The 25,559-nt window shown below is 38.1% G+C and overlaps 1 protein-coding gene across 2 annotated transcripts in view; it reads right to left on the bottom strand.

Moving 5' to 3' along the window:
- The window catches only part of ITFG1 (integrin alpha FG-GAP repeat containing 1), a 300,650-nt gene that overhangs the window by 15,357 nt on the left and 259,734 nt on the right, over nt 1-25,559 (bottom strand). The window contains exon 15 of one of the 2 annotated variants that reach the window (XM_070451356.1): nt 7,902-24,461. The exons of the other annotated variant lie outside the window; for it this stretch is intronic. Coding sequence (XP_070307457.1) covers nt 24,415-24,461 — 47 coding nt within the window. The 3' untranslated portion in view covers nt 7,902-24,414. Of the gene's footprint in view, nt 1-7,901; nt 24,462-25,559 lie in introns of those variants that run through there. 2 annotated transcript variants of the gene reach the window in all.

Below are 25,559 nucleotides of genomic sequence, written 5' to 3'. Positions count from 1 at the left end.
ATTTTAAAGTATAAAATCAGGTGGCCTTTAGTGTATTCACAATATTGTATAACCACAGCTCTCATTAATCTCCATACTCATATAAATATAACTCCTTATTTCCTTCTCCCCTGGTATTCTCAAATCTGCTTTCAGTCTCTATGGATTTGTCTCTTCCACATGTGTGATATAAGACATGATCATTTGTGTCTGCCTTTTTTCACTTATAATGTTTTCAAGGGTCATATAAACTGTAGCAAATATCAGTACTTTGTTCCTTTGTATGGTTGAATAATATTCCTTATGTGTGTGTGTGTGTGTGTGCACAATTGGCTTCAGTCATGTCCAGCTCTTTGCAAACCTATGGACTGTAGCCCACCAGGCTCCTCTGTCCATGGAATTCTCCAGGCAAGAATACTGGAGTGGCTTGTCATGTTCTCCACCAGGGGAACTTCCCCTCCAGGGGATCTTCCCAACCCAGGAATCAAACCTTCATCTCTTATGTATCCTGAATTGGCAGGCAGGTTCTTTTCCACTAGCACAACCTGGGAAGCCCCATATTCCTTGTATATTAATACTTTGCTTATCCATTTATCTATATATAGACATTTGGCTTGACTCCACTTTTTGGCTGAGTAATGCTGCTATGAAAATGGATGTACAGATACCATTTTGAGACCCTGATTTCAGTTTCCTTTGGGTATTATACTAGCAATGAAACTGCTGAATCATATGGTAATTCTGTGCTTAATTTTTTAAGAAATTGCCATTTTACATGTTCACCAGCAATGAATGAGAGTTCCTATATTTTCATCCTCGTTGATACTTATTCTTTTTTCATTAAAGCCATCCTAATGATTATAAAGTGATAATTCTGTGGTTTTGATTTGCACTTCCTTCATGACCAATGATGTTGAATGTCTTTGCCTGTTGGTTATTTGTATATCTTCTTTGGTTTTAGTTCACTGATTCCTAAGATGTTGATGTTCACTCTTGCCATGTCCTGCTTGACCACATCCAAGTTACCTTGATTTGTAGACCTGACATTCCAGGTTCCTATGCAGTATTGTTCTTTACAGCATTATACTTTACTTTCACCACCAGATACATCCACAGTTCAGTTCAGTTCAGTTCAGTCGCTCAGTCGTGTCCAACTCCGTGACCCCATGAATCACAGCATGCCAGGCCTCCCTGTCCATCACCAACTCCTGGAGTTTACTCAAACTCATGTCCATCGAGTCGGTGATGCCATCCAGCCATCTCATCCTCTGTCGTCCCCTTCTCCTCCTTCCCCCAATCCCTCCCAGCATCAGGGTCTTTTTCAATAAGTCAACTCTTCGCATGAGGTGGCCAAAGTATTGGAGTTTCAACTTCAGCATCAGTCCTTTCAATGAATACCCAGAACTGATCTCCTTTAGGATGGACTGGTTGGATCTCCTTGCAGTCCAAGGGACTCTCAAGAGTCTTTTCCAACACCACAGTTCAAAAGCATCAATTCTTCAGTGCTCAGCTTTCTTCACAGTCCAACTCTCACATCCATACATGACCACTGGAAAAACCATAGCCTTGACTAGACTGAGTGTCATTTCTGCTTTGGCTCAGCCTCTTCATTCTTCTTGGAGCTATTTCTCCACTCTTCTCCAGTATTATACTGGACAGCTACCAACTAGGGGAGGGGGTCTCATCTTCCTGTGTCATGCTTTTTTGCCTTTTCATATTGTTCATGAGGGTTCTTGAGGTAAGAATACTGGAGTGGTTTGACATTTCCCTTATCCAGCAGACCATGTTTTGTCAGAACTCTCCACCATGACTCTCCAGCTTGAGTTGCCTGGCATGACATGGATCATAGCTTCATTGAGTACACACGTCTGTGATCCATGTGATCATTTTGGTTAGTTTTCTGTGATTGTGGTTTTCATTCTGGAGGCTGTGGGACTGCAGCTCTTGCTTCTTCTGTCTGCCTTCTGACGGATGAGGATAAGAGGCATGGGCAAGCTTCCTGATGGGAAGTGGGGAAAACTGAGTCTTGCTCTGGTGGACTGACTCATTTGAAAAGACCCTGATGCTGGGAAAGATTGAAGGCAGGAGGAGAAGGGGACGACAGATGATAAGATGGTTGGATGGCATCACCGACTCAATGGACATGAGTTTGAGTAAACTCTGGGAGTTGGTGATGGACAGGGAGGCCTGGCATGCTGCAGTCCACGGGGTTGCAAAGAGCTGGACACGACTGAGCAACTGAACTGAACTGGTGGACAAGGTCATGCTCAGTAAATCTTTAATCCAATTGCCTGCTGATGGGTGGGGCTGTGCTCCCTCCTTGTTAGTTATTTGGCCAGAGAAGACCCAGTCCTGGAGTCTACAGGCTCTATTGTAGGGCTAATGGCAACCTCTAAGAGGACTTATGCCAACAAGTGTCTTCCAGGACTGATGTTGCCAGTGCCCCTGTCCCTGTGGCAGACTACTGCCAGCACATGCCTCTGCAAAAGACCCTCAAAAACTCACAAACAGGTCTGTTTCATTCTCCTGTGGTGTCACTGCTCCTTTCTCTTTGGTACTGGTGCACACAATGTTTGGTTTGTGCCCTCCAAGAGTCTCTCATTCCTCCAGTCCTATGTAAGTTCTGTAATTAAATCCTGCTGGCCTTCAAAGACAGATTTCCTGGGGATTCCCAGTCTGTTTGGCAGATCCCTAGGTTGGGAAGTCTGATGTGGGGCCTAGAACCATCGCAACTGTGTGAGAACTTCTTTGGTATTATTGTTCTCCAGTTTGTGGAGAACCCGGTGGGTATACGCACCCGGTGGGTATGGGATTTGATTTTAACATGAATGTACCCCCTCCTTCCACCTTGTTGTGGCTTCTCCTTTGTTCTTGAACGTGGGGCATTTTTTATGGTGGGTTCCAACGTCCTCCTGTTGATGGCTGTTCAATAGCTACTTGTGATTTTGTTCTTGAAGGAAAAGATAAGCACATGTCCTTCTACTTCACCATTTTGGGCTTTCCCAAGCATTGAGTAGGCTGTATCTTTCCCTTTCTCCCTTGCCTTTCACATTTCTTCTTTCCTCAGCTATCTGTAAAGCCTCCTCAGACAACCGCTTGGCCCTCTTGCATTTCTTTTCCTTTGGGGTGGTTTTGGTCACTGCCTCCTATACAGTGTACATACCTCCATCCATAGTTCTTCAGTCACTCTGTCTACCAGATCTAATCCCATCAATCTATTCATCACATCCACTGAAAAATCATAAGAGATTTGATTTAGGTCATACCTAAAGGCCTAGTGGTTTTCCCTGCTTTCTTGAATTTAAGCCTGAATTTTGCAATAAGGAACTCATGATCTGAGCCACAGTCAGATCCAGGTCTTGTTCTTGCTGACTGTATAGAGTTTTTCCATCTTCGGCTGCAAAGAATATAATCAATCTGATTTCTGTACTGCCCATCTGGTGATGTCCATGTGTAGAATCATCTCTTGAGTTGGAGGAAAAGGATGTTTGTTATGACCAGCATGTTCTTGTGGGAAAACTGAGCCTTTGCCCTACTTAATTTTGTACTCCAAGGCCAAACTTGCCTGTTACTCTAGGTATCTCTTGACTTCCTACTTCTGCATTGCAATCCCTTATGATGAAAAGGACATATTTTTTTAGTGCTTGTTCTAGAAGGTGTTGTAGGTCTTTATAGAACCAGTTAGTGTCACTTTCTTTGGCATCAGTGGTTGGGGAATTGGATTACTGTGATGATGAATGGCAAACTGAGACCATTCTGACATTTTGAGATTGCATCATATCCATTTAATGGTGCCTTGGCATCAGTTCAGTTCAGTCGCTCAGTCGTGTCTCATCCTTGCAACCCCATGAACCGCACGCCAGGCCTCCCTGTCCATCACCAACTCCCGGTGTTTACCCAAACTCATGTCCACTGAGTCAGTAATGCCATCTAAACATCTCATCCTCTGTCGTCCCCTTCTCCTCCTGCCCTCAATCTTTCCCACCATCAGGGTCTTTTCCAATGAGTCAGCTCTTTGCATCAGGTGGCCAAAGTACTGGAGTTTCAGTTTCAACATCAGTCCTTCCAATGAACACCCAGGACTGATTTTTAGGATTGACTGCTTTGATTTCCTTGCAGTCCAAGGGACTCTCAAGAGTCTTCTCCAACACCACAGTTCAAAAGCATCAATTCTTTGGTGCTCAGCTTTCTTTACAGTCCAACTGTCACATCCATACATGACTACTGGAAAAACCATAGCCTTGATTAGAAGGACCTTTTTTGACAAAGTAATGGCTCTGCTTTTTAATATGCTATCTAGGTTGGCCATAACTTTGCTTCCAAGGAGTAAGCGTCTCTTAATTTCATGGTGGCAATCACCATCTGCAGTGTTTTTGGAGCCCTAAAAAATAAAGTCAGCCACTGTTTTCCCATCTATTTGCCATGAAGTGATGGGACTGGATGCCATGATCTTAGTTTTCTGAATGTTGAGCTTTAACCCAACTTTTTCACTCTCCTCTTTCACTTTCATCAAGAGCCTTTTTAGTTTTTCATCGCTTTCTGCCATTAAGGGTGGTGTCACTTGCATATCTGAGGTTATTGATATTTCTCCCAGCAATCTTGATTCCAGCTTGTGCTTCCTCCAGCCCAGCGTTTCTCATGATGTACTCTGCATATAAGTTAAATAAGCAGGGGGACAATATACAGCCTTGACATACACCTTTTCCTATTTGGAAGCAGTGTGGTGTTCCATGTCCAGTTCTAACTGTTGCTTCCTGACCTGCATACAGATTTCTCAAGAGGCAGGTCAGGTGGTCTGGTATTCCCATCTCCTTCAGAATTTTCCACAGTGTGTTGTGATCCACACAGTCAAAGGCTTTGGCATAGTCAATAAAGCAGAAGTAGATGTTTTCCTGGAACTCTCTTGCTTTTTTGATGATCCAGTGGATGTTGACAATTTGATCTCTGCTTCCTCTGCCTTTTCTAAAACCAGCTTGAATATCTGGAAGTTCACAGTTCATGTACTGCTGAAGCCTGGCTTGGAGAATTTTGAGCATTACTTTACTAGCATGTGAGATGAGTGCAACTGTGTGGTAGTCTGAGCATTCTTTGGCATTGTCTTTCTTTGGGATTGGACTGAAAACTGACCTTTTCCAGTCCTGTGGCCACTGCTGAGTTTTCCAAATTTGCTGGCATATTGAGTGCAGCACTTTCACAGCATCATCTTTTAGGATTTGAAATAGCTCAACTGGAATCCCATCACCTCCACTAGCTTTGTTCATAGTGATGCTTCCTAAGGCCCACTTGACTTCACATTCATTCCAGGATGTCTGGCTCTAGGTGAGTGATCACACCATCGTGATTATATGGGTCATGAAGATCTTTTTTGTACAGTTCTTCAGTGTATTCTTGCCACCTCTTCTTAATATCTTCTGCTTCTGTTAGGTCCATACCATTTCTGTCCTTTACTGACCCCATCTTTGCCTGAAATATTCCCTTGGTATGTCTAATTTTCTTGAAGAGGTCTCTAGTCTTTCCCATTCTATGTTCCTCTGTTTCTTTGCATTGATCTCTAAGGAAGGCTTTCTTATCTTTCCCTGCTAGTCTTTGGAACTCTGTATTCAAATGGGTATATCTTTCCTTTTCTCGTTTGCTTTTTGCTTCTCTTCTTTTCACAGCTATTTGTAAGGCCTCCTCAGACAGCCATTTTGCTTTTTTTGCATTTCTTTTTCTTGGGGATGGTCTTGATCCCTGTCTTCTGTACAATGTCATGAAGCTCCATCCTAGTTCATTAGGCACTCTAGGGATTTGATTTAGGTCATACCTGAATGGTCTAGTGGTTTTCCCCACTTTCTTCAATTTAAGTCTGAATTTGGCAATAAGCAGTTCATGATCTGAGCCATAGTTAGCTCCCAGTCTTGTTTTTGCCCACTGTATAGAGCTTCTCCATCTTTGGCTGCAAAGAATATATTCAAGCTGATTTCCGTGCTGACCATCTGGTGATGTCCATGTGTAGAATCTTCTCTTGTGTTGTTGGAAGTGGATGTTTGCTATGACCAATGAATTCTCTTGGCAAACTCTATTAGCCTTTGCCCTGCTTCATTCTGTACTCCAAGGCCAAATTTGCTTGTTACTCCAGGTGTTTCTTCACTTCTTACTTTCCAGACCCATATAATGAAAAGGACATCTTTTTTGGGTGTTAGTTCTAGAAGGTCTTGTAGGTCTTCATAGAACCATTCAACTTACAGTTTCTTCAGCGTTACTGGGTCGGGGCATAAACTTGGATTACTGTGATATTGAATGGTTTGCCTTGGAAAAGAACAGAGTTTTCTGTCATTTTTGAGATTGCATACAAATACTGCATTTTGGCCTCTTTTGTTGAATATGATGGCTACTCCATTTCTTCTAAGGGATTCCTGCCCACAGTAGTAGATATAATGGTCATCTGAGTTAAATTCACCCATTCCAGTCCATCTTAGTTCACTGATTCCTAGAATGTCGATGTTCACTCTTGCCATTTCCTGTTTGACCACTTCCAATTTGCCTTGATTCATGGACCTAACATTCCAGGCTCCTATGCAATATTGCTCTTTACAGCATTGGACCTTGCTTCTATCACCAGTCATATCCACAACTGGGTGTTGTTTTTGCTTTGGCTCCATCCCTTCATTCTTTTGGGGTTATTTCTCCACTGATCTCCAGTAGCATATTGGGCACCTGCCAACCTGTGGAGTTCATCTTTCAGTATCCTACCTTTTTGCCTTTTCATACTGTTCATGGGGTTCTCAAGTCAGAAATACTGAAGTGGTTTGCCATTCTTTTCTCCAGTGGACCACATTCTGTTAGACCTCTCCACCATGACCTGTCCATCTTGGGTGGCCCCACAGAGCATGGCTCAGTTTCACTGAGTTTGACAAGGCTGTGGTCTGTGTGATCAGATTGGCTAGTTGTCTGTGATTGTGGTTTAAGTCTGTATGCCCTCTGATGCCCTCTCTCAGCGCCTACCATCTTACCTGGGTTTTTACCTGCTTTGGCATCATATCCATTTAGTGGTACCTCGGCACCATTGTTGTTACAGTTAATTGTCCACAGATGTTTGGGTTTATTTTTGGATTCTCAATTGTATTCCAGTGGTCTCTATGTCTACGTTTATGCCAGCACCACACAGTTGATTAAGTAAGTTTTAAACTTGGGGAGTATAAGCTCCTCTCCTTTGTTTTTCTTTCTCAATATTGTTTTGACTTTTCAGGGCCCTTTGCTATGCCTACTTTGTTTTTTCCATTTCTGCAGAAATGACCACTGGAATTTTGATAAGGATTGCACTGGATATATAGAGCACTTTGGAGAATACGGCTATCATAACATTATTAAGTCTTTTAATCCATGAACATGGGATGTCTTTCCATTTATTAGGTCTTATTTAATTTCTTTCAGCAATGTTTTATAGTTTTCAGTGTATAAGTCTTTCACTTCCTTGGTTAAATTTATCTTTAGGTATTTTATTCTGGAGTTGCTGTAAATTGAACAATTTAAAAAGATTTCCATTTTGAATTGCTCACTGGGGTATAGAATCACACCTAATTTAGGGATGTTGACCTTTTACCCCACAATTTTGCAGAATACATTTATTAGCTCTGGAGGTTTTTCTTGTGTGTGCATGCTAAGAGGTTTTCTATACAGAATCATAGTATCTACAAAAAGTGAAAAAAGTTTCACTTTTTGTTGTCTAATTTGGATGCTTTTAATTTCTTTTTCTCACCTAATTTCTCTATCCAGGAATTCCAGTCAAAGTTGAATAGCAGTAGTGAAGGTGGCCATCCTTGTTCTTAATCTTAGGGGGAATACTTTCTGTTTTTTACCAATGAGGATGATGTCAGCTGTGGGTTTTTCATAAATGACCTTTATTATTTATGAAAGATAGGAAAGTTCTCATCTATTCCTAGTTTTCTGTTTTTTTTTTTTTTAAATCAAAAGGTGCTGAATTTTGTTAAATGGTTTTCCTATGAAACACATGAAAGGATCATTTGTTTTTTCCCTCAGTTCTACAACTGGGATGGATTAACTGATTTTTCTTACGTGAACAACCTTTGCATTCCTGGGACAAACTGGTCAGTTTATTATAATGTCCTGTTAGACTTGGCGTGTAAACATTTTGCTTAAGATTTTTACATCAATATTCATGCACAATACTGGTCTGTAGTTTTTGTTTTATTGTGGCATCTTTATGTGGCTTGGTATGTATGTAATACTAGCCTCATAGAATGTGTTAGGAAATGTTCCCTCCTTTTCTAGTTCTTGGAAGAGTGTGGGTGGGATTCATGCTAATTTTTCTTTTAATGCTTTGAAGAATTCACCAGTAAGCCATCTGATCCTTGATTTTTCTGTTTGGTGGGCTTCAGATTACTGATTCAGTTTATTTACTGGTTTTAGGTCTGTTGAGATTTTTCTACTTCCTTCTGAGTCAATATAGGCATCAGTTCAGTTCAGTTGCTCAGTCGTGTCTGACTCTTTGTGACTCCATGGACTGTAGCACGCCAGGCCTCCCTGTCCCTCACCAGCTTCCAGAGCTTACTCAAACTCATGTCCATCCATCGAGTCGGTGATGTCATCCAACCATCTCATCATCTGTCCTCCCCTTCTCCTCCTGCCCTCAATCTTTCCCAGCATCAGGGTCTTTTCAAATGAGTCAGTTCTTCACATCAGGTGGCCAAAGTACTGGAGTTTCAGCTTCAGCATCAGTCCTTCCAATGAGTATGTGTTAACTTTTTTCCCCACTTCATCTAAATTAATTTGTTGATGTATTAATTTGTTCATGGTTTCACTTATAATCCTTTCAATTTTTGCAAGGTTGGTAGTAATGTCCCCTTGTTCATTTGTGTCTTTTTTTCTTCTTACTCAGCCTAGCTAGAGTTTCAACTTTGTTGGTTTTCCAAAAAATGAACTTTTGATTTCTGTGATTCTCTCTACTGTTTTTCACTTTATTTCATTTATCTCTGCTTGAATCTTTATTGTTTCCTTTCTTTTACTGGCTCTAGGTTTAGTTTGCTCTTCTTTTTCAAGTTCCTTAAAGTCTAAAGTTAGGTTGTTGACTTGGTGATCTTCCTTGTTTTGACCGTAGTTCTACAGCCATAAAATTCTGAGTACTTACTGCTTTTGCAGCATCCCTTAAATTTTGGTATGCTACATTTGTTGTCATTCATTCTTCTCCAAATATTTTCTAATTTCACTAATATATAGTCTCATCTGCCATGAGTGAACCATTCATCCAAGGTAATGTAAAAGATTATGTCAACAATTTTGTGTTCACTTGGCAATGAACCTATATTTAACACTTTTATTTGCACAAAATTGGTTTGAGATTTGCTTTCATGTAAGGAAAGTTGCTGCTAATTGTTGGTGACAATGAATTCCTTGACTAAACTTACCTCAAAAAAAAACCAAAGAGTTTGTGTGGCCAACTTCCCTTAGGTCAGTCCCTAACACTCCCAAATTTATAACGCCAGCTTAGAATTACAATCCTTGAACTCTTAAGTTCTTATATCCAACCTATTATTCTATATTTTAAACTCAATATCTCTTAGTTCCATGTTTTAAAAACACTGTGTATGCGTGCTCAGTCATGCCAGACTCTTTTTGACCCTACGGACTGTAGCTCTCCAGGCTCTTCTGTCTGTGGGATTCTCCAGGCAGGAACACTGGAGTGGGTTGCCATGCCCTCCTCAAGGAGATCTTCCCGACCTTAGGGATAGAACCCGAGTCTCCTGCAGCTCCTGCATTGTAGGCAGATTCTCTACCACTGATCCATACACAATCCCCAAACATCCACAATCCAAACACTTATTTCTACCTCCATGGCTACTACCTTGGTCAAAGGCACCATCATTTCTAACCAGAATTATTTTAATAGTTTTCTGATCAGTTTCCCTGTTTTAGCTGTTGTTCTTCCTATACTCTACTGTTTCACTTAGTTCACATTCCCTCATTTAACTGAGATTTCATCTTCTACTCCTTAAATCCCCTACTTTCATTCTACCCCAAGACATGGGTCTCTTCACTCACTGTTCCTTGGAGAGTCCAGGAATACCTTAGGGCTTCTGCTCTGGCTTTTTCCTCTACCTGGAATATTCTTCAAAATAACCATGTGTGATTCCCTTAGTCTTCAAATCTTTGTTCAAATGACATTTTCTCAAAGAAGCCCATTCTGACCACCATACATAAATCTGATGACTCCTCTATCCTTCTTACCCACTTTATTCCTCCCACAGTAGTTATCATCTCTTAACCATTACATAGTATTAAGTAACTTATCATAATTATTTATTTATATGATTTATTGCCTCTTTTCACCTACTAGAATGTAATCTCCATGAGGGCCAAGAAATTGATCTGTTTTATTAACCTACATAAAGAGTCTAGAATTGATCTATCATATATTAGGCACTCAGTACATATTTGTTCAATGAATGAAGGAATAAATGAAAGAACTTTTACCCTCCAGATGTGTCAGATCTGAGATTTGTAAAATATTCTGATTCAAAAATACTGTATCAATTTATACCACATAGATACCAGTACAGAAAGATAGTCTACTTAAGGGTAAAGTATCAGTTATAAATAAGAATTTTGAACAACTTATAATAATACATAAGGAGCATTTACAGTATCAATTATCTTTATTGTGAAGAAATCAAGAGGTCAAATGTTTTGATCAAAAGTACACAATTAGTAAATGGTGGAGCTGAGATTTTCACTTTGGCAGTGTAATTCCAAATTCCACACTCTTTATCATTACCTGTGATCCTTTTATTCAGTTGGAAGAAAAGCGTGGTATTTGCCTTACTGATTTATAAAAAGGACTTCTAATGACAGAATAAACCCCCTCCACCACCAATGCCCATTGTTCATTTCTTTTACTGTTTGTATCTCTATATCTGTGGGGTCCTAGGATATGATCTGGAAATCTGTAACATTTTTTACGTAGTCATTCCAGTCAACATGGCATTTGTAAATGTTAATCAAATCAGATATCCTAGCCAGAAAAAGTCTAGCAATGAAATTATTTATAATCTACTATGATAATATAATCTTTTTTCCTGATATTTTAATTTTAAAAGTTTTAAACAACTTATATGTGAACTTTACAGAAAAGAACCTCTATGTCAGATGTTACATATATATATATATATATATATATTCTAATTCTGAAATTAATTACAAAATCTAAGGTGACCTTTGTGGCTTAAAAAAATATTTGAGTTGATCTGAGACCCCATGCCCCAAATTTCTGGACAATTTAAAATACCATAGCTGTTATAATAGGATGATTTCCAGTAATATACAGATGACTACTTTTTAAATAATAAATTATCAACAAGGATAGAATAGCAGTCAAAGAAAACTGATAAAATGTATTAAAAAATATAAACAAACAAACAAAAAAAGAACAACAAAAATGTATTAAAACAGTGATGATTCTGAATATTTAAATTCACTGCTGAAGTGTTTAGTCAGTTTTTGGGAGAGACAGCTAATTCCTATATATAGAACATAGTAATAAGAAAGGCTACTTATTGTTAACAGGCTAAACCTACCTGTGCTTCTTAATATCATATTGTAATGTGACACCAGAATTCAGAAGTGGGGAAAAAAGAGGACAGAATAGCTTTGGAAGGAGAAGCCAAAAAATTTTTGACTGAGAATAAAAAAAATATTGGTGTTTAATTTTAAAATTTGGCTACAGACACTTGACATTTAAAACATTTACTAAATCATAGCTTGTCTTCTTATTTCTGTCTTAAAATTCATTGATTTAAATTAAATTTATGGCAACTCACACAGAAAACATAAATGAAGCAGTTTTCTGCTTGATGGTAAAATCTACTGGTTCATATGACTAAGACAATTTTTTTTTTTGACTTTTAGAAAACCTAGTTTAGAGTGTAAATGGATTCTTACTAATCACTTACTTATTAAGGTTTGTGATTAATTAATTAGCTTGTTTGTTCTATAGATATTAAGCACCTGCTATATATTAGATACTCTGTTGACTGGAGAAGCACCTTAATCAATTTGTGATCAAATTATAAATCTAAGACACAGTTAATTTAATGTAACTGTATAAATACTCTTTGGTTTTTAACAGTCCTAGTTAGTAGTCATCCTAAAAATAAGAAATAGGCTGTCTTCATAAAAAGGCATAATCCATGTATACAAAGTAGTTAAGATCTTTATATAGTATGTGGTGTTACTAGGCGCTCTTGAATGTAGATCCAGAAGAGCGAGCCTGTATTTTTAATAAGTAAACACTGCATGGAGAATTCATGGAGCTACATGCCTAATGCTGAATTCGTGGATTTCAGAAGTCAGTATTATAGCAATTTATGGAAAATTTCTTAAAATAATGGTTGGCTTCTTTTCCTTGTAGTCAATGGGGGCCTTTAATGGAGAGTAAAGGAATCCATTGACTATCCTTTGGAGTATTCTGACTTATTTCTGAACCCAGCTTCTAGATAACTGACAAAGATAAAGTGATGAAACATGTAGAAGAATCTCTTACTAGACTGAAAATAGCTCCATAAGAACAGGTACTTAGGTCTTTATCAATCATAGTAGAAAAGCTTCTGTATACACACATATACATAAATAGTATGCATAATATATTTTAGAAAACTTAATGAATTTTTGCCTAGTTTAAAAAATTTATGACATTTAGAATTCCACTTGTTTGACTTAGAATGAATAGAACGCTAGATTTCTAATTTATATTCACTCAAAACTTTGACATAGTTCCATGTATTTTGGCATCTAATACTCCTGCTGAAAGCGTAGAAGGTTTACTATTTTAGTGGTTTTTAAAAAAAATTTTGAATGAGGCTTGAAACTTCTAGTCCAATTCTGAGAATATGGAGAAATACTATGTTGAAAAAAAAAGTAAACTAACATGTGATACAGTATTATTAAAGTATAGATTTTATTCAAATTTCACAAAATTTTATGCTAGAGTCCATTATTTGTTTTCATACCTTATTCAAGATTCCAAATGGTATTTAATTGCATTGAGCAGCTTCAGCTGCATGCAACAAATTCTGGTAAATTCTCTTTTCATTTTTAATCTGTTACAAATATTTTCTAATTTTCCTTGTTCTGGCTTCTTAGATAAACCCATCATTTAAAAGTGGACATTTAATTTCCAAGTACCTGGGTTTTAAAAAAGTATCTTTGATACTAATTTCATATTTTGATAAAATGCTTTCTTCTCTGCCATCACCTTCTGTGTTTTTTTTAGTCTTCTAACTTTATTGAGGCTTTCAATGGCTAAGTCAAAGATCTCTCTTGGTAAATGTCACATTGTACTTGAAAATATGTAGGTTATTTTCAAATATCTTTTGATACTGATTTCTAATGTAATTCGACAATGATAACTGGACACACCCTGTATGATTTCAGTACCTTTAGACCATCACATTTTGGCACCTTGTTTTATGTCCCTGGATACATTCCAGTGTCTCCTAGTTTATAGTCTATGGGAACTTGAATAGAATTTGCATCCTACTGTTGTGTGAAAGCTGTAGAAGTCTTAATTATGTTGAATTGGCTCACAGTGCTTTTCAGGCCTACTATATCTTTCTACTTTTCTGTATATTCATTCTGTTAATTTTTGAGAGTTTGATATTGAAACTGCAACTAAAAACCTTGATTAGTGAAACTATATGTAACTTTGTTCTATATTTTCCAAATCTCCTGAAAATGTATTATCATACTTTCAGTATTTAAAAAATAACAAAGAAAAAAAAAATAAAAAGAACAGGTGCTTAGGTGTTTCCAATCTAGTGACTTCTTCATTTCTATGCCCCATTCCACAGAGGAGAGTAAAAAAGCTGGCTTAAAACTCAAAATTCAAAAAACTAAGATCATGGCATCTGGTCCCATCACTTCATGGCAAATAGATGGGAAACAATGGAGATAGTGACAGACTTTATTTTCTTGGGCTCCCAAATCACTGCAGATAGTGACTGCAGCCATGAAATGAAAAGATGCTTGCTTCTTGGAAGAAAAGCTATGACGATCCTAGACAGCATATTAAAAAGCAGAGATTACTTTGCTGAAGGTTTTTCAAGTAGTCATGTATGGATGTGAGAGGTGGACCATAAAGAAAGCTGAGCACTGAACAATTGATGCTTTTGAACTTTGGTGTTGGCGAAGACTCTTGAGAGTCTCTTAGAATGCAGGGAGATCAAACCAGTCCTGAATATTCATTGGAAGGACTAATGCTGAAGCTGAAGCTCCAATACCTTGGCTACCTGATGCGAAGAACTGACTCATTTGAAAAGACCCTGATGCTGTGAAGGATTGAAGGCAGGAGGAGAAGGGAATGACAGAGGATGAGATGGTTGGATGGCATCTCCAACTTGATGGACATGAGTTTGAGCAAGCTTCAGGAGTTGGTGATGGACAGGGAAACCTGGCATGCTGCAGTCCATGGGGTCACAAAGAGTCGGACATGACTGAGCAACTGAACTGAACTGAATGCCCCCTTACCAGGGCCCACATAGTAGCTGACACATATCAGGCATCTGGTAAATGTCTGCTTTACTTACCTGAAGTAAATAACAAATATATAATTTGGTAGTAAATAACAAAATATAATGTGTACAACTGTTTAGTTTTTCATGAGGTTTAGTAATATGCCATATAAATGATTGCTGTTGAAGACCTCCATTTTGGCTTTGAATTAAAATAACTTTGATACCAGCTTAAAGGTTGGAACTTGCACAAATATGTTCCTTTAACACAGGAGACCTGTGATGTGATATGATGGAAAGCACACAGGATTTGAATGCCAAAAACAGTAGGGAAACCTGCTTTGTTTGATCTTTAGAAAGTTCCTTGCCTTCTCTAAGCCTTAATTTATCTGTTTATTCATTCACCTTAACATTTGTTGAATGTACATTGTAGGCCTTTAACAGAGATGAAAAAGGCAAATCTTGACTTGGGGGTGCTTAAAGATATAACAACAGAAAAATATAACTTGAATGTTTCCTCATCTATAAAATGAGAATTACAATACCACCTACTGAACAGGTTTTAAAGGTAATTACTACATCAGAACTTACTTTTAATGTATATAAATGTGCTTTAAAAACTGCAAAGCACTATACTAATGTTACTTGTTATTTTGATTATTCATTCCTCATGTTTTCTGTTTTTTTCTTAGGCTGAATTTCAACTTGATATTAGTTCCTGAAAAACACCGTAACACCAGTTTTTCATAGAAGTTTTTGACTTCTCTTTTGGAATAAATGAGGAAGCCTAAAACCCTGATTCAAGCTTTACCTGTCATCCTGCTTTCCAATTATAAATTTGGAATGAGAGTATTATCCTTCCTTTTGTTTTGTTAAACTGATACATAGTTCACATGTACTTTATAGTTCACCAATTCAAAGCACACAATTCAGTGGTTTTTTTCTCTAGTTACAAGGTTGTACTGTCACCACTAGTTCCAGAACATTTTATCACTCCAAAAAGGAACCCTGTACCCATTAGCAGTCACTTCCCATTTCTTCTCCAGCCCAGTTCTTGGTACCAAACACTGTCAGTTCCTTTCTATTTCTACAGATTTGCCTTTTATAGACATTTAATATAAATAGAATCATGTAATATGAAGACTTTCATATCTGGTTTCTTTCACTTAGAATAATGTTTTACAAGGTTCATCCAGGTTATAGCATGTTTCATGTTTTTAATGGAATAATTTTCCATTGTACTGATATGCCACATTTTGTTTATTCATTTATTAGTTCATGGACATTTGGTTTGTTTATTAGACTTTCAGCTATTATGAATACAAATATTATGCTATGAATATACATGTAGAAATTTTTGTGTGACATATATTTTAGACTCTCTTGAGAATATACATAACAGTGGAATTAATGGTTCATTAGGTTCTTAATTGAGTAGTTTGATTTTGATAACTGCTTTTCTAGAACCTAATGCACATAAGCATCTAATGAAGGAGTGATAAAAGCCACTGTCAATGCATGAAAAAAGAATACAAAGGGAAACAATAACATATATCCACAGCTCTCATAAAGCTGAACTGAATTGGGTGTTATTGCCTGTGGAGGTCTAATTTAATGGTCTGTGCTCCTTTACAGAGTTGTATAAAGGAGGTAAACCTTCCTGAGATTATGTGCTATTATGTTTCAGCTATCATTCTCTGGATTAAAAAGATAGAACTCTGATTTCCAAAGTGGACGATGTGGTATAAATGACCTAAGTGGGAATAGCTTGACTTGTGCTTTAGTGCATTTTGTTTTTCAAGTTGGAGATCTATACCCCTTTGAGAGGCAAACCAACAGGCCACAGAGTTTTGCTATAAGCTGTTTTTTGGTGGTGATGAAAACCAGAAGGGAATAAAACTCTTTAGTTCTGATATAGGGATAAAAGACACATGACTACTTTATAAACCAAAGGTGAGAGGCAGCCATTTTTTAGTTTCAAATTGCAAGATAGGTTATACATAATGAAATGTGATTTAAAAGTAAATGTTTATTAGAGTAGGTAGATGTCACATGTTAGTCAACTTGGAGAGAGGTAGATGCAATTCTTGGCTATCAATAGACACAAAACCCAAAAATACCTTATAAATTTTCCTTTACTAAAGTCACTTATTTCACAGGTACCTTTTCCCTAGAGGATGTGATTAAAATTGTGAATATCAGTAACCATGTTCTCTTAAACTCTTTTCATTTTCTCCTTTTCCATACTTCCTTCCTTTTACTGTCTATTCAAATGAACTAGTATTCACTGTACTTCCCAAACATACCTTTTTCATAATGTTGATAGGTCCATTTCTGTAAATTCTTTCATATTTGGCTCTTAAGCAAACAGAATACATTATTTTTAGTAATTATTTATTATCGTATAACAAGCCAACTCGAAGTTTAGTGGCTTACAATCCTAACCATTTTATTTCTCATAATTCTGTGGATTGGCTGGACTTACTGGTTGCATTAAGCTGGTAGGTCAGTTGGAATGCCTGAGTAGGCATCTCTCTTTACTATCTTTCATTCTTAAGGTGACTAGACTGGGCAGACTTCAGGCAGCATTCTAAAAAGGTAGGTCTCAAAGTCTAAGAGTTTACCAAGGCTCTATTTGTGTCATGTTTGCTGATGTCCCCTTGGTTAAGCAGAGTGAATGTGGAACAAGACTATTATGAGTCATTGTGGCCATTAGTGTAGCAACTCATACAATTATGAATTAGCAATTCAATATTCATTAAGACATACTATATTTTGTATTCCTTTTTCACTTTCTTTTTAGTTTGGGAAGTTTCTATTTACATCTTTGAGCTCACTGATTCTATCCTTGACCATGTCCAAGCTGCTGTTGAGCCAATCAAAGGCATTCTTCATTTCTGTTATGGTGTTTTTGCTTTCTAGCATTTCAATTTTTTTTTCATTTGAGCCCTTAGGATATTAATCATATTACCTTAGATTCCTAGCCTTATAATTACAAAATCTGTCACAACTGAGTCTGGTTCTAACGTTTTCTTTGTCTATTCAAAGTACAGTTTTTTTTTTTTTTTCTTTTGCCCTTTTTTTAGCATGTCCTGAAATTTTTTGTTGAAAGCTGGAGCTGAAGTTTTGAGCAAAATGAACTAAGGTAAACAGGAGTTGTTTTTGTTTACCTGGCTATGAATTGCACTGCATTTACTGGTTCCTGTAACTGTAGGTGTCAGAGGCTAAAATTTCCTCTCCTGTCCTTGATATTGTTTCTTCTTTATTTTTGGGTTTCCTTTACCTTGCTCGGCTGTAATCCCCTGTTGTTATACAGGAGCCTGACTGATGTGGTGAGATAGAAAGGGAGAGGAAGTGCTCTCCAGCCCTGTGATGAGGTCTCAGTTTTCAGTGAGTCTGTGACCCTGGGCTGTGACTTTCGTAAGTGCTTCTCCACCCCCAATCCATCCTCATCAGTGAGGCAGGAAGACTGGAGAGGGCTCCAGCTGGATATTTCATTTCCACCAAGTCAATTAGGCTCTGGTTAAAAACAAAGTTGCTTACATTTTGGTAAAATAATTTCCCTCGAGGGCAGGCACTCGAAAACAGTAGCTCTGGCAATATTTGAAAATGTTTATTTTCCCCCTTATTCAGGCTTAAATTGAAGACAATAGGGAAAACCACTAGACCATTCAGGCATGCAAGTGAAAGTGAAGCCACTCAGTCGTGTCCAACTCTGCGACCCTATGGACTGTAGCCCATCAGGCTCCTCTGTCCATGGGATTTTCCAGGCAAGAATATCTGAGTGGGTTGCCATTTCCTTTTCCAGGGGATCTTCCTGACCCAGGGATGGAACTCGGGTCTCCCGCATAGCTGGCAGATTCTTTACCATCTGAGCCACCAGGGAATCCCAGACCATCCAGGTAAATCAAATCCCTTATGATTACACAGTAGAGCTGACGAATAGATTCAAGGGATTAGATCTGGTAGACAGAGTGCCTGAAGAACTATGGATGGAGATTTATAACATAGTACAGGAGATGGTGACCAAAACCATCCAAAGAAAAAGCAATGCAAGAAGGCAAACTGGTTGTCTGAGGAGGCCTTACAAATAGCTGAGAAAAGAAGAGAAGCAAAAGGCAAAGGAGAAAAGGAAAGATACACCCAACTGAATGCAGAGTTCCAGAGAATAGCAAGGAGAGTTAAGAAAGGCTTCTTAAATGAACAATGCAAAGAAATAAAGGAAAACAAAAGAATGGGAAAGAGTAGAGATCTCTTCAAGAAAACTGGAGATACCAAGGGAACATTTCATGCAAAGATGTGCACAATAAATGACAGAAACGGCATGGACTTTACAGAAGCAGAAGATATTAAGAAGAGATGGTAAGAATACACAGTAGAACTATACAATAAAGATCTTCATGACCTAGATAACCATGATGGTGTGGTCACTCATCTAGAGCAAGACATCCTAGAGAGTGAAGTCAAGTTGGCCTTAGGAAGCATTACTATGAACAAAGCTAGTGGAGGTGACGAATTCTAGCTGAGGTATTTCAAATTCTAAAAGATGATGCTGTTAAAGCACTGTACTCAATATCCCAGCAAATTTGGAAAACTGAGCAGTGGCCACCAGACTGGAAAAGGTTAGTTTTTATTCCAGTCCCAAAAAAGGGAATGCCAAAGAATGTTCAAACTACCATATAGTTGCACTCATTTCACATGCTAGCAAGGTAATGCTCAAAATCCTTCAAGCTAGGCTTCAACAGTACATGAACCAAGAACTTCCAGATGTACAAACTGGATTTAGAAAAGGCAGAAGAACCATAGATCAATTTCCAACATCTGCTGGGTTATAGAAAAAGCAAGGGAATTCCAAAAACACATCTACTTCTGCTTCATTGACTACTTTAAAGCCTTTGACTGTCTGGATCACAACAAACTGTGGAAAATCCTTCAAGAGATGGGAATACCAGACCACCTTACCTGCCTCCTGAGAAACCTGCGAATCAAGAAGCAACAGATAGAACTGGACATGGAACAATGGACTGGTTCAAAATTGGGAAGGAGTACAACAGGCTGTATAAAGCCACCTTGTTTATTTAACTTATATTCAGAGTACATCATGCAAAATCCTGGGCTGGATGAAGTACAAGCTGGAATCAAGACTGCTGGGAGAGATATCAACAACCTCATATATGCAGGTAATACCAGCCTAATGGTAGAAAGTGAAGAGGAACTAAAGAACCTCTTACATTCAGAAAACCAAGATCATGGCATCTGGTTACATCCCTTTATGGCAAACAGATGGGGAATAAATGGAAACAGCAACAGACTTGATTTTTTGGACTCCAAAACCACTGCAGATGGTGACTACAGCCATGACATTAAAAGCAGCTTGCTCCTAGGGAAAAAATCTATGATAAATCTAGACAGTGTATTAAAAAGCAGAGACATCACTTTGCTGACAAAGGTCCATAGGGTCAAAACTATGGTTTTTCCAGTAGTCATATATGGATGTGAGAGTTTGACCATAAACACGGCTGAGTGCCGAGAATTGACTCTTTTCAACTGTGATGCTAAAGTAGATTCTTGAGAGTCCCTTGGACAGCAAGGAGATCAAACCAATTAATCCTAAAGGAAATCAACTATGAATATTCACTGGAAGGACTGATGCAGAAGCTGAAGCTCCAGTACTTTGGCCACCTGATGTGAAGAGCTGAATCACTGGAAAAGACTGATGCTGGAAAAGGTTGAGGACAGGAGGAGAAGGGGGCGACAGAGGATGAGATGGTTGGATGGCATCACTGAGTCAATGGGCATGAGTTTGAGCAAACTCCAGGTGACAGTGAAGAACAGGGAAGCCTGGTATGCTGAAGCCCATGGGGTCGCAAAGAGTCAGACATGACTTAATGACTGTACAACAATTTTCTCTTTCTCTTGACAGAAGCACAAGGGAATTTTTCTTAGATATTGACCCTAAGAACTTTGTGTGGCTCACTGAGGTAAAAATCATTGAAGTTTGGGTCCCCAAGGGCAGGATTTTTTAACCTCTCAAATTGAGTCTCCAGGATTACACTTAAAGTGTTCCTGCCTGTGGGTGGTCCTAGCTGTGGCTTCTGCTCTGATAAGCTGCCACTCTATGCATTTGTCTGTCTTTCTAGTGTGGGGGCAGGGTTTGCCCCATGTCTTCAATTCTGTAATGGATCTAACAAGAGTTATTGATTTTCATTTTGGTCATCTTTTGGCAGGTGGGGGTGGGTGGTAGGGGGGTGGGGTGAGGTGGAAGGGGAGGATTGGAGTGTGATTTCTAAGCTCTTTACATGTTGGTCCAGAAACCAGAAGTCTCCAATACTATACTTGTTAAGTGGAGATTTTTCATTTTTTTTCTTTCACTTTTTTTCTTTCTCTTTCACTCTAAAATATATTTTAGGAAATGGGCAATCAGGTCTATTTTACATTGTTCACTGATTTTTACAACAATATAAAATCTTGAAATCAGTAGCATTCATATTCTGCTGCTGCTGCTAAGTCGCTTCAGTCGTGTCCGACTCTGTGCGACCCAATAGATGGCAGCCCACCAGGCTCTGCCATCCCTGGGATTCTCCAGGCAAGAACACTGCAGTGGGTTGCCATTTCCTTCTCCAATGCATGAAAGTGAAAAGTGAAAGTGAAGTTGCTCAGTTGTGTCCGACTCTTTGCGACCCCATGGACTGCAGCCTACCAGGCTCCTCTGTACATGTTATTTTCCAGGCAAGAGTACTGGAGTGGGTTACCATTGCCTTCTCCCATTCATATTCTAAATTGATACTTTTTATAAAGATACACAGTCAAGTAAAATGTATCATAATGGTTAGTAAACTGCTCACTGAATTAAATTTTAAAATAATAAATATTTTGTGTAAAGACCAATGACTGAACTAAGTTTCAGGTCATTGCCAAGTTACACAAAAACACTGAAGCAACTAAATAAAACCAGAGGGAACATCTATCTAGGCTACTAGAGTTTTTCCTCAATGCACTTATGAAAATAAAAAGGAAATATTCAAAGATACTATAGCTTTTGTGTGTATAAAACAGATTTTAACAAAGAGAATAAGGTTTTCTTTACTGACTGACAAAATCCTTTCTGTGTCACTCCTAATAAAAGATCCACTTGCAATGCAGGAGACTCCAGTTTGATTTCTGGGTTGGGAAGATCCCCTGGAAAAGGGATAGGCTAACCACTCCAGTATTCCTGTGCTTCCCTGGCGGCTCAACTAGTAAAGAATCCACCTGCAATGTGGGAGACCTGGGTTCGATCCCTGGGTTGGAAAGATCCCCCGGAGAAGGGAAAGTTACCCACTCCAGTATTCTGGCCTGGAGAATTCCATGGACTGTATATAGTCCACGCGGTTACAAAGAGTTGGACAAGACTGAGTGACTTTCACTTTCACTAATAAAGTTACGTTTTTCATGTTTTGACTTTTTCTAGTGCTATCCATATTATACACAATCCTTCAAATGATTTCCTTCACAAAAATTTTGTCACCTGTAAATCAGTCTACAGTGGCCTCTTCCTTCTTTGAGTTCCTATCACACTTATTGTTGCCACTAATTTGATGCTTATTGCTTTGTAATTACTATTTAAGAAGATAATTTAAAACATATGTCTAGTTCTTGAAATATAACGTTCCTGATATTTGAAATATAAAGTAACCATGTCTTAATATTTTTGCACATTCATAGCAGCTGGCAAAGACTCATCTTAAGTTATTCAGGCAAATAAGGAGAAAAAATATCAGATTTCTAGGAAGTTTTGTAGGTAATGATATGGAATTGTAGTCCTTTCTCATTATTTCATTCTAGACACCTAAGTCTCATAGAAGAGGTCTGTGCATACTGAAGTCAGTCATCTTCCAGAAAGTTATTAGTCTTCTACAAATATTTCATCTTTCATTAGTACTTTATCATCTTATTTTTTCTTGATTTTACTTCCCAAATAAACTACAGGTTTTTTGAGGATAATGACTATATATATATTTTAGTGTGAACTTTGAATCTTTTTATTTATTTTTGGCTGTGCTGGGCCTTCGCTCCTGCACAGGCTTTTCTCTAGTTTTGGTGAGTGGGAGTTACGCTCCAGTGGGCTTCTCATTGCAGTGGCTTCTCTTGCTGAGGAGCTCAGGGTGCACAGGCTGTAGTGGTTTTGGCAGGAGGGCTCCATAATTGCAGCTCCTTGGCTCTAGAGCGCAGGCTTGACAGCTGTGGTGCACGGGTTGAGTTGCTCCATTGCATGTGGGATGTTCCCAGACCAGGGACCAAACCTGTGTCCTCTGTACTGGCAGGCGGACTCTCCACCACTGAGTCACCAGGGAAGCCCCTGACTATATTTAATACTTTTAAAAGTATCTAGGATTATAGGCTATACTTGTATGTTCAATAAATATTTTTTGAATAACAATAAAAAATCTTCATACAGCAAACCACTATTTCTGTGCAATTTACTGTGTGCATAGCCCCTATTCTCAGAAAACATACATAATTATAATTACAATTTCTAAAAATATTTGTTTGGCTGCATTAGGTCTTAGTTGTGGCATGCGAGATCTTTGTTGTGGCATGCAGGATCTTTGTGGTGCACAGACTCTCCAGTTGTGGCATGTGGAGTCCGTTAGTAATGGTGCGAGGGCTTGTTGCTCTGTGGCACTTTGGATCTTAGTTCCCTGACTAGGGATCGAACTCCTGTCCCCTGCATTTACCACTGGACCGGTAAATCGGTACCAAGGAAGCACCAATAAAAGCATGCTGTGCTGTGCTCAGTTCTGTCTGACTCTATGACCCCATGGACTGTAGCCCGCCAGGCTCTTCTGTCCTTGGCATTCTCCAGACAAGAATACTGGAATGGATTGCCATGCCCTCCTCCAGGGGATCTTCCCAACCCAGGGATCAAACCCAGGTGTCCCGCATTGCAGGCAGATCCTTTACCATTTGAGTCACAAGGGAGGCTGTGATAAACGTAAATATATGTGGTGAACAAATAAATGTGGTAAATTTAATGATAAAGTATATTTAAGTTTTATAACCTACTATTGTTTCTCTGAAAGAGGCTATATGCAAATCTGATGGTAAGGATATCCTGATTGTCATTTAAGTAAATGGAAAGGACTAATTTAAATAAACATCAGAGTATTCCCGATTCCCTCTCCAATCGCTTATGACACTGCTGTCATTCATATCACTCATTCATATGCTGTCATCACCCAGCACACTGTTATTATCATTACTTTAAACAATCTAAAAGTTAGTTTTTAGATCAACTAAGAAATAAAAGGGCTTATTTTATCTTTGTTTATTTCTTCTTGGAATATTTATTCCTTTCTTATGTAGATACGAGTTTCTGACCTGTCACAGTCCCCCCCTGAAGAACCTCTTTCACTATTTTTGGGTAGCAGATCTCCTGGGGATGCTTCCCTCAATTTTTGTTGGTCTGATAAAGTCTATTTCTCCTCCATGTTGAAAAGATAATTTTGCTAAATATATAGGTTGATAGCTTTTTCTCTCAACAATTTCTGACAAAAAGTTGGCTGTAATTTGTACCTTTACTCTGCTAGATGTAAGGTATTTTTTTCCTCTGGCTTATTTTTAAGATTTTCTCTTTGTCTTTGGCTTTCTGCAGTTTGATTATAATATGCATTGCTGAAGATTTGACATTTATCCCATATGATGTTCTCTGAGCTTCCTGGAACTGTGGTATATGTCATTAATTTTGGAATATTCTTGGACATTGTTTCTTCAAATATTTTTTATGTTCTGTCCTTTCTTCTCCTTTTATACTCCAATTATATATATATATATATATTTCACCTTGAATTTGTCCCACAGTTCTTGGATGTTCTGTTGTATTTTTCCTCCCCTATTCTTTTTTTGGTTTGTTTGTTTTTCCATTTCAGATTGGGGAATTACTATTGACATGTCTTCAGGTCACTGATTTTTTTCTTGTGCATGTCCACTCTACTGATGAACCTATCAAAGAAAGGCATTCTTTAATTTTGTTACCACTATTTTGATTTTTTGCATTTCTTTTCAGTTCCTTCTTAGAATTTTCATTTCTCTGCCTACATTATCCATCTGTTTTTACATGTTGTCCACTTTTTCTATTGGAGCCCTTATATGTTAATCATAATTATTGTGTCCTTCCTATCTGATAATTCCAAAATCTGTGACTTATCTGAGTCTGGTTCTGATGTTTGCTTTATTTCTTCAGCCTGTGTGTAGTGGTAAGGTGGTATCGAGCAGGGATGAATTCAGCAACATCCCAGAAAGCAAAGAATGTACCCATTACCCAAGTGCTGTTTCTCAAATCATTATGAAAAATAAAAGATCATGAAGTACAAAAATCATAAGCCTATAGCAATAAAAAAGAAACAGAAGCATCATAAAACAAAGATGTGTTTGTTAAACTGTAGTCATCATTTCACTTTACACAGTTACCACAGTTTAAATAGAAATGAAACAAAGTGTTAGGGATGATTTCCTTTTTTTAGAAATATGCTAAGCTTTTGACAATATGACATTTAAAAATACTGGAGTACTGTTAAGAATGTGTGGGTTTGTAGTTAGTCTTGAATAATCTAGCTTGACTAGTTAACAGCTGAATGACACAGCTAAACTACTTTAGTTCTCAGAGTCTCAGCTGTGGAATGAGGACTGCCTAGCAAGGCTACTGTGGAATTCAATGAGATGACATGTAGTGGGTCTGAATGGTGTCTAGCATGAGGCATCCACAGCTCTAGTAATCTTACTTCAGTTTTTATGAAGTAATTCCACTACTTTATGTTAGATTTTTTAAAATTTGCTTATAATCAGTTATGAACTGTCACTATGATCAATTTTGGTAAAGTTTTCTGCCTTAAATCTTATTTTAAAGAAATGGAAGTCTTAGTACTGATTTCATGTAATCATTCGTTCAACAACTATTTGGATGTCCTAGAATGGGCAACACACATAAATACAAAATACACTCCTCAATGCACCTACAGTATATGGGAGATAAGACAAAACTAATGATACAAGGTAGAGTGTGGTAGGTGTTGTAAGGGGAAGTACAAGATAATATTCTAT

The sequence above is a fragment of the Odocoileus virginianus genome, chromosome 20 (genome assembly GCF_023699985.2).
Source record: "Odocoileus virginianus isolate 20LAN1187 ecotype Illinois chromosome 20, Ovbor_1.2, whole genome shotgun sequence".
In the NCBI taxonomy this organism is placed as follows: Eukaryota; Metazoa; Chordata; class Mammalia; order Artiodactyla; family Cervidae; genus Odocoileus; species Odocoileus virginianus.
Note: the sequence above shows the minus strand (reverse complement) of the source record. Positions and strands in the feature narration are given on the sequence as shown.